Here is a 12,313-nt window from a genome sequence, read left to right on the forward strand (position 1 = left end):
ATGGTGGTCCCACACTTGCCTGGCCACCAGTGCCAGGCATCTTCTGGGTGGAAGAAGGACATGTTCCTCAAGCCTTGGCTTGCGTTTGCTGTGGTTAAAAGGGCATCTCCCATTTTAGCCAGTTCACTTGGCTGATTCACTCAGTAGTTTTACTCCTGGCTCCCTTGTCTCTGCCCGGATCCACCGAGGACTCTTGATGGCAATGGGAGAAACCTGGCCAGTATTCAAGTGGTTTCTGCAACTTCTGCCCAGCATTGGATAAGTTCCTCGCACCGTTTGCTCCCCTAAAGCTTGGCTGCTCAGTGGGGGACCCATTCTCCTGCCTGTAGCTTGGCCAGGCCCTGGGATGGAGCAGGAGCATCACGCTCTGTTTGTTTGCTGCTAGGTCTCTGCTCCGCTTCTCATCCTGGGGCCATGACTTGCAACCCCATTGCAGACCAGTTGCACCTTAAGCCCTTCAGGGCTTGAATTGGAAATGGGGCAATCTTAGAAATCCAGCCAGCAGATGGGATGCAGCAGAGGACCCCCACCCCCCCCCCCCCCAAACTGCCTCCAAATGTCTGTTCCCTGCCTTGAAACCATTGATAATCCCCTTCTCTTACCACATAGTGCTGCCCATTTCCTCTTCATGTTCCTCTGTGGTTCACCTGTCGCTCACTGAACAAACAGCGAGACCACCTTTGGTCTGTGCCTTGGAGACCTCCTGATGGGTTTCCCTTCCTTTCCTCAGGGGGGAAGCTCACAGAAACAAGCCCCAGAACACTCTTGGGGGCACCTCCTGCTCTCAAGGGAGGTCTCTAGGCATGATGAGACAAGCTAGCACCAAAAGAGGTGGGAACAGGCTATGTTTGGCAGTCTGAACTCCTGCCAAGAGGCAGCCTGGTGTAAATACTCAACGTGACTATTCATTGTGTCCTAACAGCTCTAGAGCTCCATTTGTAAAGCAGCAGAGAAATGCAAAATTGTGTCAATGGATGTAATTTATATTGTCTCTTTAATATATAGAGCCCTGGCATTGATCTCGTGTGACTGTACAGATGAAGAGATGTAATTGGTTTTTAAGTGTTTAAGGAAAGAAACAAAAAAGATGTGTTTACTACTTTGCTCCTTGCTTTGTTTGCTGGTGCCCCAGGTGTTCTGTTTAGGGAGACTTTGAAATAAGGATATCACAGTTTGGAGGCGCTGAGAGCAGCAACCACTGGACCGTGGCACAGGACAGTTTAGTTTCCCAATGCACTAACTGCTCAACCAGGCTCATTTGGACTTTTTGTTTCTTTTGTTCAAGAAAGAACCAAGTTTTTGCCTTCCCTAGAGATTTAAAATGCAAGATTTGTCATTGGGTAAGAGGAAACATTGGTTTCTTGCTGTGTTACCCCATAGATAACAGCAGATGTACAAATGCCTCCTGAAAGCAGTCTTAGCTGCCCAAGCCACAGCATGCCAACAAGTCAGTACTTCCCTGCAAACCTCCCTTTCCTATAATGCAATCACCCTTCGCTGCAATTATGATGCACTGTGGCTCTGGGCTAATTTCCAGCCAATTCCAGTCTATTTGATGATGGGATGGCTCAGTCCCACTGTCCAGGTGAGCGCTCCAGTGGTGGCCAGCTGTCATACAGTGCATGGGGTATCCCTATTTTAGAAGCAAACAGTGAAGCACTTTATTTTGGTTGTGTTTGACCCAATTCTGATTAAAGGTGAAGTGTGGCCAAGAAAGACCCAATACTTGGAAACAAAACAGATATAGGAAAAGGGGGGGGAGGGGGAGGGGGTGTGTGTGTTAGGAGAAGCCCCCTCACCTCCTCCCTGAGCTGAGACCCACGGGAGTGTCACCGCGTGTATATACTGTAAATTATTTATTGAGAGAAACACAAGTAAAGTTTGAGGTTTTTTGACAATAAACGAGTGGGTCTTGGTTTGTTACCTTTTGCTTTTGTTTGGTGCGTTGGATGGTGCTGTTCACCACGCAGGATGCAGCTGCTGGCCCGTTCCTGCATTCACTCTAAAGCAGCTTGCTTCCATCTGCAACCCAGGAGAGGGCTCATTTCTGTCCTGAATTCTCGGAGAGTTGCACTTTATTTACCTGCAGCCAAACGAGAAAAATTAAAAGGGCTTGGGGGAAGAAAATGCAGGTGTTAAACTATTGGAGCGTCGCTGGGGAGGACGATGTGCAGCGACGGTACCAGGTGGGCTCTGTCACCCTTCCGTCCGCTGCACACCCCAGCAGCAGCGATGTGCACTACTGTGATTTCCCTTTGCTGGGATCTCTGCCTTTCCTCGGGCCCGGCTTTAGCCCCAGCTGGGTCTGTTACTGCCCTCTAATGAGCGAGAACCAAAACTGCACTTCTTTTTAGTTACTGTTCCTCGTTTGCAAAGCTGAAGGCCTCCTTGCCCCGGAGCTGGCGCCAGAGAGATGCTGAGGCCATGGGGGAGACCGCCACCAAAACACACATTATTTGGGTAAATGCATGAAAGGACACCCAGCACCAGGAATTTAAGACCCGAGCATCCCCGTCCTTCAGAGCCCTGAAGAACTGGGAGGTTCTAGAGCCAAACCCACTCCCTCTGCCAACACTTGCACCAGCTCACAAGAGCTTTAACAGACCCTAAGAAGTCAGCCATATAAAAAGTCATATAAAAGCTGCCCGGAGTACAGGGACCGAGGGGTTTCCCCTGCTTGCTGGTGACAGGAGGTCACCAATGGACCCTGCTCATCCACCTCCGCAAGAACACGTATCTCCTGTGCACACAAAGTGCTGAGGAAAGGGTATAGTGAGGCCTGGGTGAGCAAGCCCATGGGGGGCCCGAGGTCTCAGCACCCTGCTCCTCTGTGTGAGGCTCAGTGTGTTGTGGGGGACGTCTGGGAACAGCCGCAGCTGCTGAGCCGCGGGCACACAAAATGGCGCCCAGCCCGGCACCAGCGCCCCCTGGCACGCCCCAAAGCGCGGGTCAGGGCTCCTCAGCCGCCCCGTCCCCTCACGGTGGGTATGTGACAGGGCTGGGTCCTGCGCCCTGCAAACAATGGAGCCCCTCACGGGAGGTGCCCACGGCGGGAACCACGGCTCCAACCTGCGCAACAGGGACAGAGCCCGGCCCTACCCAGCACCAGGGATGGCCGCAGCGCTGCTGCACCACGTGCCTGTGAAGGAGACGCTGCTGTGGCACCGACCAGACCTGCCTGGCCCAGAGAAGGGGAAGTTGCACCGTGCCAAGGGCTCATTTCCTCACCGGCCGTGGCCAGGCCTCGGGTTCAGCTGTTTGCAGCGTGGTGCTGGGCTAAGCTCTGTGGGACACAGCCCATACCCTCACCTGCCCCTGCTCCTCGGCTCCTGCTCCTCCAGCTTTCCTGAGGGTACCGTGGGGATGAAAGGAGCCAGCTCTGAATGAAACACAGCACCTGCCTCCTCAGGTATTCACCTGCAGTGCTGTGGGCAGGGACACCCGGACCAGCTCCTGTCGTCCCTGTGCCTCCATCCAGCCGAGCCCCTCTCCCTGCTGCAGCCCCACAGCAGGAACCAGGTACTCTTTCCATTAGGAAATCCCCAGCTTTAGCCACCCAGACATGGCCATTCTGCATCAGCACTGGGATAAGGACACTGTGTATGGAGTGTCAAGAGCCAGAAGCTGGACTGAACTTACCTGTGCTGTTACCTCCAGCCCCATTGCAGGAGCACTGCTCTAGCTGGCGCTGGGTGCGGTATCACTACTCACAGCCTGTGGTGACATGCCTACACATGCAGCACTGTCTTGCCTCCAGGGCCTGGCAGATGGCAGAGGGGATGAGCCCTGACTCTCTTAGAGGTGATGGAGCTTCTCCTCTGGCTCCCAGTCATGGTGGGACAGGACATCTGCCAAAAGCAAGAGGATGTACTCTGGGGCTACCGGAGGCTCCTGTATGGCCCCCAGGTGTGCTGCAACTCAAAAGGAGTCATTTAGAACAACCTTCCTCACCTTCAGACCAACCACCAAGTTCGTGATACCCTTGGACTGAATTAGGGTGAACACCAACCTCCCAGGTGTAGGTTGGTGTTCACAAGGCATGTCAGACATGGTAGGCTCAACAGTGATTATTTAACCAGATTAGGAAGTCCTTTGCCACATGTTTTTACTTAGATCTGATCAATATTCAATAAAAAGAGAGGAGAAGAGAGACAGAGAAAGGGAAGTTAAGAGATAACACCACTCATGGATGTAGCAACATCTTGCTGGTCCTCTTCACCCAGGGTATTGCCGGTGGTGGGAGCTCACCCTCTGACCTGGCTCCCCTGTCTTTTAGCATTCACATTCTTTGGGGCATTATTGATAACTCGCATTTGAAACCTGCTTTACTCTGATAATGATGCATGTATTTTGGTGAACACATGCCCAGTTCCACAGTTGGGTTCTGCAAGCGTCCTCTGGGTGGTTGTTGTCCTCATACCATGGTGTCTGCTATCTGACCCCATCTTTCATGCATACTCAGTCAGCTTGAGTTACCCAGTGAAAATCCATTACATATCCTTCACAGTCCTGTGGAAGCTTATGAGCCTTGAACAAGGGGGCCATAGTGAACTTGTCTACACAATATCTAAAGTGAACAGACTTTCTTTGCTTTGTTTGTGGCTATTCTTACACCGTTTTCCATCACAGAATGCAAGTAGTGTCTGAGATAAGCTCAGTTTCCTGTTCTGACTTTCACACTGCTTTCTACGGACTGTAAGTGGTGTTCCAGACACACTCAGTTTCCTGGCTCTCACATTATGGAATATAAGCACTGACTGAGACAAGCTCAACTTCCGGACACTCAGAGGGGTTCCTGACACTCAGAGGGGGGGCTGTGAGGTGGGTCCATCCTTGGAGCAGTTGTGCTGCACCATGAGATCCTCTATGCCATGCACGGCAGAGTGGTAGGCCAGGTCCCCCCTGCAGGTGCGGGCGGTGCGGCGGGTGCAGTGCGCGTAGGCTCGCAGCGCCGTGCAGAACTCCGGTGCCTCCTCCGTGCCCACGTGGTGGGAGCCTGACGTGGCCGCCCAGAACTCAGAGTTGCACTTGAGGATCTTGCATGGGGATGTCACTGGAAGGACAACACAAGGAGGTCAACGCTTTGCACGCCTCATGTGGGACATCCCGCTCTACCCCCCGGCAACACACGGGTGTCCCCCTCCCACAGCCCAAACTCATGACATCGGCTCTACCGCGTGATGGGGCCTCGCTCACCAGATGTGACCCTCTCACATGACCCAAGTCTCATGCATCAAAACCAAAGAAACCAACAGGATCTGCCCCAGTTTAAGCCAAGAAGGGAAAGAGCATCCAGCCATTGGATTAACGCTCCTGGGGGAAAACCAGAGTGTGGAAGAAAGAAACCAACAGGATCTGCCCCAGTTTAAGCCAAGAAGGGAAAGAGCATCCAGCCATTGGATTAACGCTCCCGGGGGAAAACCAGAGTGTGGAAGAATGGAACATATTCATCAGCAGTGATAAGGATGATCGTTAATGTGGGGAGAGATGCAGTGGGGTTTTAATGCCTTTTTAGGGTTTGACATTCAAAGCTCTGTGCTGCATGAATCACTGTGAGCTGCGAGTAGACAGAGCTCTACTAAAACAAAAATCTAGATAAGCTAAACAGGTTGCACTTTCAAGCTCCCACTGGAAGGTATTTGCCCAGCCCTGTACCAGGCCTCCTTCCAGGAAGCTGGTATCCTACAGAACCCACCACCCAATGGAACAGGCAATGCCAATGCAGGACACATGCTCCCGCTCTCCCGAGGTCACCCCTGTCACTGAGGCACTGCACCGGAGTGGGTACCAGGATGTGCTGTTGGCCTGGGACATTTCCTAGTGAGCATCCTGTGGCCACCAAACGCACACCAGGGGCCTTGCAGATCACACAACCTGCATCCCAGTGCTCAGCCTTCGTTGGGACATTATATTACACATTGTTGAAGTAAGTGTTCAACCATATGCACAGATCTGACATGCTCAGCCTTTTGGGTGCCCGTTATTTCCCTTCTCGATGTGTCACTTGGATTTCATTTACCCAAATCATGCTCTTTCAAAAAACAGCACAAAATCAACAATTCCTCTGATCTCCTGCAAATTCTCCAGCAAAGATAATTACTGGGAATTCATTTCATAAGCAAAAGCCAATTGTCCTGAGACTCTTGGGCGCATGTCACCCAGACCTGTTAACTTGAAAGCATTCACTGCTAAGAGATGTTGTTTAATATCCTCTTGGTTACTAACAGGTGGAAAGTATTTCATCACTCATATGGACAATGCTGCTTGGGCAGCCTCCAGCGACCCCGTTCACGTGGGGTTCTCAGGAGGGGTTGAAGCTTCCTCGGGATTGGGAACCCCCAATTTCCCCAAAAGCACAGGGGAAAAAGGACAAAGGATTTGCCAGGGGAAAAAAAATCCCCCTTTTTCCTATCTCCCCACCCCAAAACGCCCTCAACAGCAGCCCCCAACACGCTCCCAGCCCTGCGCATGGGGAGCACCGTCTCCGCCTGCGCCCCGCTCCCGCGGGCTCTGGATCACCTCGTTCTGCCAGTTCTTTGCACCTTATTTGACTGCTGACGGGAGAATCAAACAAAGCAGCAGCCACATCTCCTATCAAGTTCTTTCTTGCACCGTAAATCTCACAGCCCTAACGCTTTGCAACTCAACCGTTCCGAAAAGGGCGTTTAAGCAACACAGAAGGGAGCAGCTCCAGAGCTTCTAGAAAACACACACACACACACAGGGAGTTCATCTTCCAGCTGCTGGGAAGTCCCCTGGGAGAAGCGGGGTGCGGAGGGACACCCCACTGCTAAGGGCAGAGCTGGAAAGGTTCTGCTTAAGATGCTGCACCTATGGTTATGCAAAAGAAAGGCAGGAGTGACTTGAGAATACATTACATTTTAAAAGGGAAAGTTTTACAGGGGGGGGGGGGGTCGGGGGGGTCCCTCCCGTTTTCCAAAGCAGCAGGCACACCCGGGAAGGGGAGCACAAGGGAACCTGCCCGCCGCTGTCACAACAACCCTCCGCCGGGGGCTGCTTTCATTCCCACCATCTCCTTCCTTGCGCGATGAGACAAAGAAGATGAGGTCAAGGAAGAACCCGCACCGCGACTGCTTGGGAAAAACGGGGATTGGCGAGGGGGGAGGCACACACCGAACCTGAGCCCCGCTCGCTCGTTTGAAACATGTGGCAAAGCGCTGCAGAGAGGGAAGAGAAAGAGGCCCCGAGACAGGGGCCGGAGGCGGCTGTCCAAGGGCTGGAGAAACACGGGGGAAACGCTGCGAAATAAAGAGGCTGTTGCTTACCTGAAGGGAAGATGCAGAGAAAGACAAGGAGGATTTGGAAAAGTCCCAGGGCTGTGGATCCTGCCCCTCTCCCCATACCCATCCATCCAGCTCGAGCTTTAACCACTATCCTCTCCCTGGAAGAAGAGTTGGAAAACAAACAAAAAGAAGAGAAATGAGAAAAATAAAATAAATAAATAAATAAATAAAATAAATCAATTTTAAAAAATGGGTAAAATAATCAAAGACTCACAGGGCATCGGGGGGAGATGCAGGAACCGGCGGCCCCAGCAGACTTTTACTCCTCCTCCTCTCTTTCCCCTCCCATCGCAAACCAGCCCACACCATCCATCCTCCCGCTGTGTGTCCTCCTCCCGCCGGAGCCTCCCGGGAAGGGGCGGAGGAACGCGGTGCTCTGGGCGGGAGCGAGGAGGGTTGATCCCGGCCGTGCCGTGCCCCGTCGTGTGCGGGTGTCACCGTTCACGGAGGATGCGGGAAGGGCTCTGTTGGTGCTGCCGCTTGTACCGCAGCTCGGGGGGGGCTTCATCCACCCAACGGGGTTCTCATCGCCTCTGTGCCCTCGGGCTGACCGGAGCGCTTTGGGTGCCCCCTGAATGAAGGAACTTGGGGCAAAAAGTCACTCTTAGAGTGAGGGGGAAACTGAGGCATGGAGACGGCAGGCAGCGGGGTTGCCGGAGCGATGCCGCAGCCCGTGGGACACTGACCCCCGGCACAAGGAGCTTTGCTGCTGCTCTGGGCTCCCCATGCGAGCGCTCGGGCTGAGCAGGGACACGGCGGCCACCGGCTGCTCCTCACGGGGGGTGCCTGGGAACAGCCCCAGCTGCCGAGCCGCGGGCACACAAAATGGCGCTCGGCCCAGGACCGGCGCCCTCTGGCGCGGCCTAAAGCGAGGGTCGGGGCTCCTCGACAGCCCCGTCCCATCACAGGAGTGTGCAGCAGGGCTGGGTCCTACTCCCTGCGCCCTAGAACTGGTGGGCAGTGGTTTCAACCTGCGCAACAGGGACAGAGCCCGGCCCTACCCAGCACCAGGGATGGCCGCAGCGCTGCTGCACCACGTGCCTGTGAAGGAGACGCTGCTGTGGCACCGACCGGACCTGCCTGGCCCAGAGAAGGGGAAGTTGCACCGTGCCAAGGGCTCATTTCCTCACCGGCCGTGGCCAGGCCTCGGGTTCAGCTGTTTGCAGCGTGGTGCTGGGCTAAGCTCTGTGGGACACAGCCCATACCCTCACCTGCCCCTGCTCCTCGGCTCCTGCTCCTCCAGCTTTCCTGAGGGTACCGTGGGGATGAAAGGAGCCAGCTCTGAATGAAACACAGCACCTGCCTCCTCAGGTATTCACCTGCAGTGCTGTGGGCAGGGACACCCGGACCAGCTCCTGTCGTCCCTGTGCCTCCATCCAGCCGAGCCCCTCTCCCTGCTGCAGCCCCACAGCAACAGCCAGGACCTCTTTCCATTAGGAAACCAGTTTTTCAGGGCCATAGAACTCAGTGACATTTCACTGTTGGCTGCAGCTCGGCTCAGCTGCAGAGGCTGGGAAGGGCTGGACGCAGTGGCTACAGGTGTGAAAAGTGCTTTTTAGAATGAGCTCTTGTAACAGGGGGGAAATGGCTTCAAGCTTTGCACCGTGTCTTGCCATGGGGGCATCACCAGGGATGGGTGGAAAGACTGAACCAAAGCAGCGCACAGGATGCCAGTGCATCCCGCCTGGAGAGAGGCACATCCTCCCGGGGCTGGGGACAGAGCAGAGAGCTCCATGGCTGCAGCAGGAGCAGCACTTCTTCTGGAGGATGGGGAATTCTCCCTGGACAGGGTCAAAAAGATCTTTACGTACCTGCAGAGATCCAGAAAAGACAGACGTTGGTTAAATACATAAACATTGGTGCCATCCCAGCGAAATGCTTGTGGAAATGGGCGAGGAAACGCATGGCTTCTCCTGATCATGTGGAAATTCCCATCCAAAGGGGTTTCCAAATCTCTGTCACCGCAGACTGGGAAGCTATTTAGAACAGCCAAGAACAACATGCTTATTCCTGCACTGTGAAAGCACCCATCACAGCATGCCCGGGGCTGTAGGGAAGGGTCCTGGGATCCCAAAACAGTCCTAAATACACTATGGACACCCCCCAGACTCACCAGGGACACATGATGAACACCACAGACCCCCTCAGACTCACCAGGGACACACCAGGAACACCACAGACCCCCTCAGACTCACCAGGGACACACCAGGAACACCACAGACCCCCTCAGACTCACCAGGGACACACCACACCAGACCCCCTCAGACTCACCAGGGACACACCAGGAACACCACAGACCCCCTCAGACTCACCAGGGACACACCAGGAACACCACAGACCCCCTCAGACTCACCAGGGACACACCAGGAACACCACAGACCCCCTCAGACTCACCAGGGACACACCAGGAACACCACGGACCCCCCCAGACTCACCAGGAACACCACAGACCCCCCCCCCCAGACTCACCAGGGACACACAAAGAACACCACGGACCCCCCAGACTCACCAGGGATGCACCAGGAACACCACAGACCCCCCCAGACTCACCAGGGATGCACCAGGAACACCACGGACCCCCCCAGACTCACCAGGGATGCACCAGGAACACCACACCAGGGATGCACCAGGAACACCATGGACCCCCCCAGACTCACCACACTGGCACTGTTCTGAAAATCTCCGTAACACTTTTTAATATACAAGAATCAAAAGTACAGCAGTTTTACAATGTAGGAAAATTTCATACATACTATATAAACAACATATTTACATCAGAAATCACTAGGACAGTGGGCATGGGGTTTTTTTTCTTCTTTCCCACAAATATAAATTAATATTAATTACTGTTTTTAGTCAACAAGTTTCAAAGTCCGTGTTTTTTTACAGTAAGAGTCCTTCTCTCCCAGGAGGGGAGGCAGAGGTTTGGAGGAAATGGGTGAAAGCACAACAGTATTTTTGTGGGGGTCATTTGAACCGTTCACAGAAGGACTGTCAGAACACTGCAGTATCCGTCCTGTCAGGCACCGCATCGCCTGCACCTGCAGCAGGTTTCAGTCTGCAGGACTTCCATGGTGTGAATGACACAAACTTTACACCATTTCCAAAGGAGTCAGGCTGAAAAACTCTTGGTTTATAAAATAAAACCCCAGCAAATTGCTACTTTTTCCTGCCAAGAGGAATCTCGCAGCTGGTTCCCAAGGAAAAGCTGTACCAGATGTTGCTACAAACCGCAGTGAAGTTTATGGCTGTGGACCTGTCCCCTCCAATCCCACTCACATCCAAGTGACTGCGCCTGGTTATGGTCCCTGTGCTGAGAGGACATAAAATGCATGTGCGTGCTCAGAGAGGACTTTCTCCCAAATCTAGTTCTCCATCTTCACTGGAACAGGTTGCCCAAAGAAGCTGTGGCTGCCCCAGACTGTGAGACTGCAGTATCAGGCTAAGGTGACAGCAGGGACAGCTCTTTGGCGGATATGGGAAAAGCTTTTGCTGTTGCACAAGAAGAAAACCCCAGCCAACCTCATACCCTGAACCCGGGCTGAGCAAGAAAACCCCCACATCCGCACACAGAAAATGCCTCTTGCTGGGGTTCAAAGTTTTCCTCCACCAACTGGAACACTGGTCTGGCCAGCACTGCCTTCTGCTACAAGTGTATGGCACGAGCTTTCCATCACAATAGCACCGCTAGGTGACCAAAAAGAGCAACTCTCTTTGCTCCTCTGAGGCTTCCTCCATTTTCACATGAAAAGGTAATACCTCTGAAAAGGACGGACCTCTTCGTTGAATACCACAGCAAGTGCCTGCAATCACAGCTTCGTGAGGAACGCCACTATCTCACACCTCCCCTCGCCCCACAGCTCCAAAGGGGGACTGTGGAAGGCTTCAGCTTCTGCACAGCTCAACACTAGTGTAACACTACTATCGCAGGGCAGGGCGCTCGCTAAGCAAGCAAAGCTGCCCTGCAGTTGGTGGAAATCTTGCAAAATAAAAACATCAAAAAGGGGAGCAAAACACTTCCCGTGTGTCCCGTTAAACCAGCGGGCTCGGGAAGGAGCGACAGCAGCAGGTTTCGAGGGATGCATGGCATGGAATGGGACACGGGGGTGTTAGTGTTGGTTTGTGTGTGCCTGCCAAGGCACTGCCTGGAGTCAGGAAGCCAGCCCTGAACACCATCTCCCCTCACTGTCTGGGGGAAAGGACATCACAGCTTATTAGGGTCAGATACTGGCACCTCAATAGGAGGTCAAGCTTCTGTCCCCCAGCAAAAAGAGTCTGGAACAGCCTGGTCTTTAACACTGAGCTCCAGGAGATGATGCACCACGCTCTGGGCAGCCCGGCTGCTGGGGAGCTTTGTGACTGGTCTCCAGGATGTGACTCTATGGAAAAAGGCCTAGGACCTGAAAAATCACCACCACCACAGCTACTTCTGGCCAGCAGCCTGTGCACAGCTCCCGTCATCACACCCGTCTCCAGGCTGAACAGGGTTCTGCACCAGACACTGAGGCTCCAATACTTGGAGGGGTGTTTGCTCTAAGTGCACTGAGCTGGGCTGCAGACTCCTCTCTTCCCTCTGCCATGCTGGGCTCTTAAGACATTTGCTCCAAGGGTATTTTAAGGACCCCAGTCCTGAATTCCTCATTCTCTCCCTGCTCAGTTAGGTGCTGTCTTTCAGTGCAGCAGTTACTGCTGACAGCAGCCCACTGCACTTCTACTAAACTCTACTCCACCATCCCTCTTCCTTCAGTTGCAGCAGAGGTTTCTGATCACTGTTTGGTGAAGTACCAAGAAATGACTTGCCCAAAGTCTAGAACACTTCAGTGGCAGGGAGATGAGGAGCCTCAAGATGCCCAGAGCCGTCTTTTGACCTTGCAGCACCTGGACCATCCCAGTTGCCCATGTCAGAAGAGGAGTTTTGTTATGAATTCCTGAGCTCTGCCCAGTGGGAAATACTGTTCTCACCTGATTTACTTCCTACCAGTTACAAGTTAATAAGCTTTTGCTAAGAA

General features: G+C 53.5%; 1 protein-coding gene across 3 annotated transcripts; it reads right to left on the reverse strand.

Moving 5' to 3' along the window:
- Positions 1-4,798: 4,798 nt before the first annotated feature.
- LOC130600386 (repulsive guidance molecule A-like) lies at positions 4,799-9,321 on the reverse strand. 3 transcript variants are annotated; one of them, XM_057411691.1, is made up of 3 exons: positions 9,116-9,321; positions 7,287-7,402; positions 4,799-5,053 (listed from the first exon to the last, which is right to left on the reverse strand). In XM_057411691.1, the coding sequence occupies exons 1-3, from the start codon at positions 9,304-9,306 to the stop codon at positions 4,803-4,805; spliced, it is 558 nt and encodes a 185-aa protein (XP_057267674.1). In that variant the 5' UTR covers positions 9,307-9,321; the 3' UTR covers positions 4,799-4,802. The 3 variants fall into 3 exon arrangements, with proteins under 3 accessions (XP_057267674.1, XP_057267764.1, XP_057267840.1); XM_057411781.1 differs by lacking the exon at positions 9,116-9,321 and adding an exon at positions 7,519-7,617; XM_057411857.1 differs by lacking the exon at positions 9,116-9,321 and adding an exon at positions 7,515-7,540.
- Between the last annotated feature and the right edge of the window lie 2,992 nt (positions 9,322-12,313).

The sequence above is a fragment of the Pezoporus wallicus genome, unplaced genomic scaffold (genome assembly GCF_028554395.1).
Source record: "Pezoporus wallicus isolate ANWC-B61680 ecotype Strahan unplaced genomic scaffold, APGP_CSIRO_Pwel_v1 contig_3952, whole genome shotgun sequence".
In the NCBI taxonomy this organism is placed as follows: Eukaryota; Metazoa; Chordata; class Aves; order Psittaciformes; family Psittacidae; genus Pezoporus; species Pezoporus wallicus.

What these genes read in the sequence shown, in the direction of transcription:
- LOC130600386 (XM_057411691.1), bottom strand. Translation starts at nt 9,306, where the DNA reads ATGTTGTTCTTGGCTGTTCTAAATAGCTTCCCAGTCTGCGGTGACAGA. An exon ending in TCTTTTCTGGATCTCTGCAG is followed by an intron (nt 7,403 to 9,115) that starts GTACGTAAAGAT and finishes CTCTTCTTCCAG; the next exon opens with GGAGAGGATAGTGGTTAAAG. An exon ending in TCTCTGCATCTTCCCTTCAG is followed by an intron (nt 5,054 to 7,286) that starts GTAAGCAACAGC and finishes TTGTCCTTCCAG; the next exon opens with TGACATCCCCATGCAAGATC.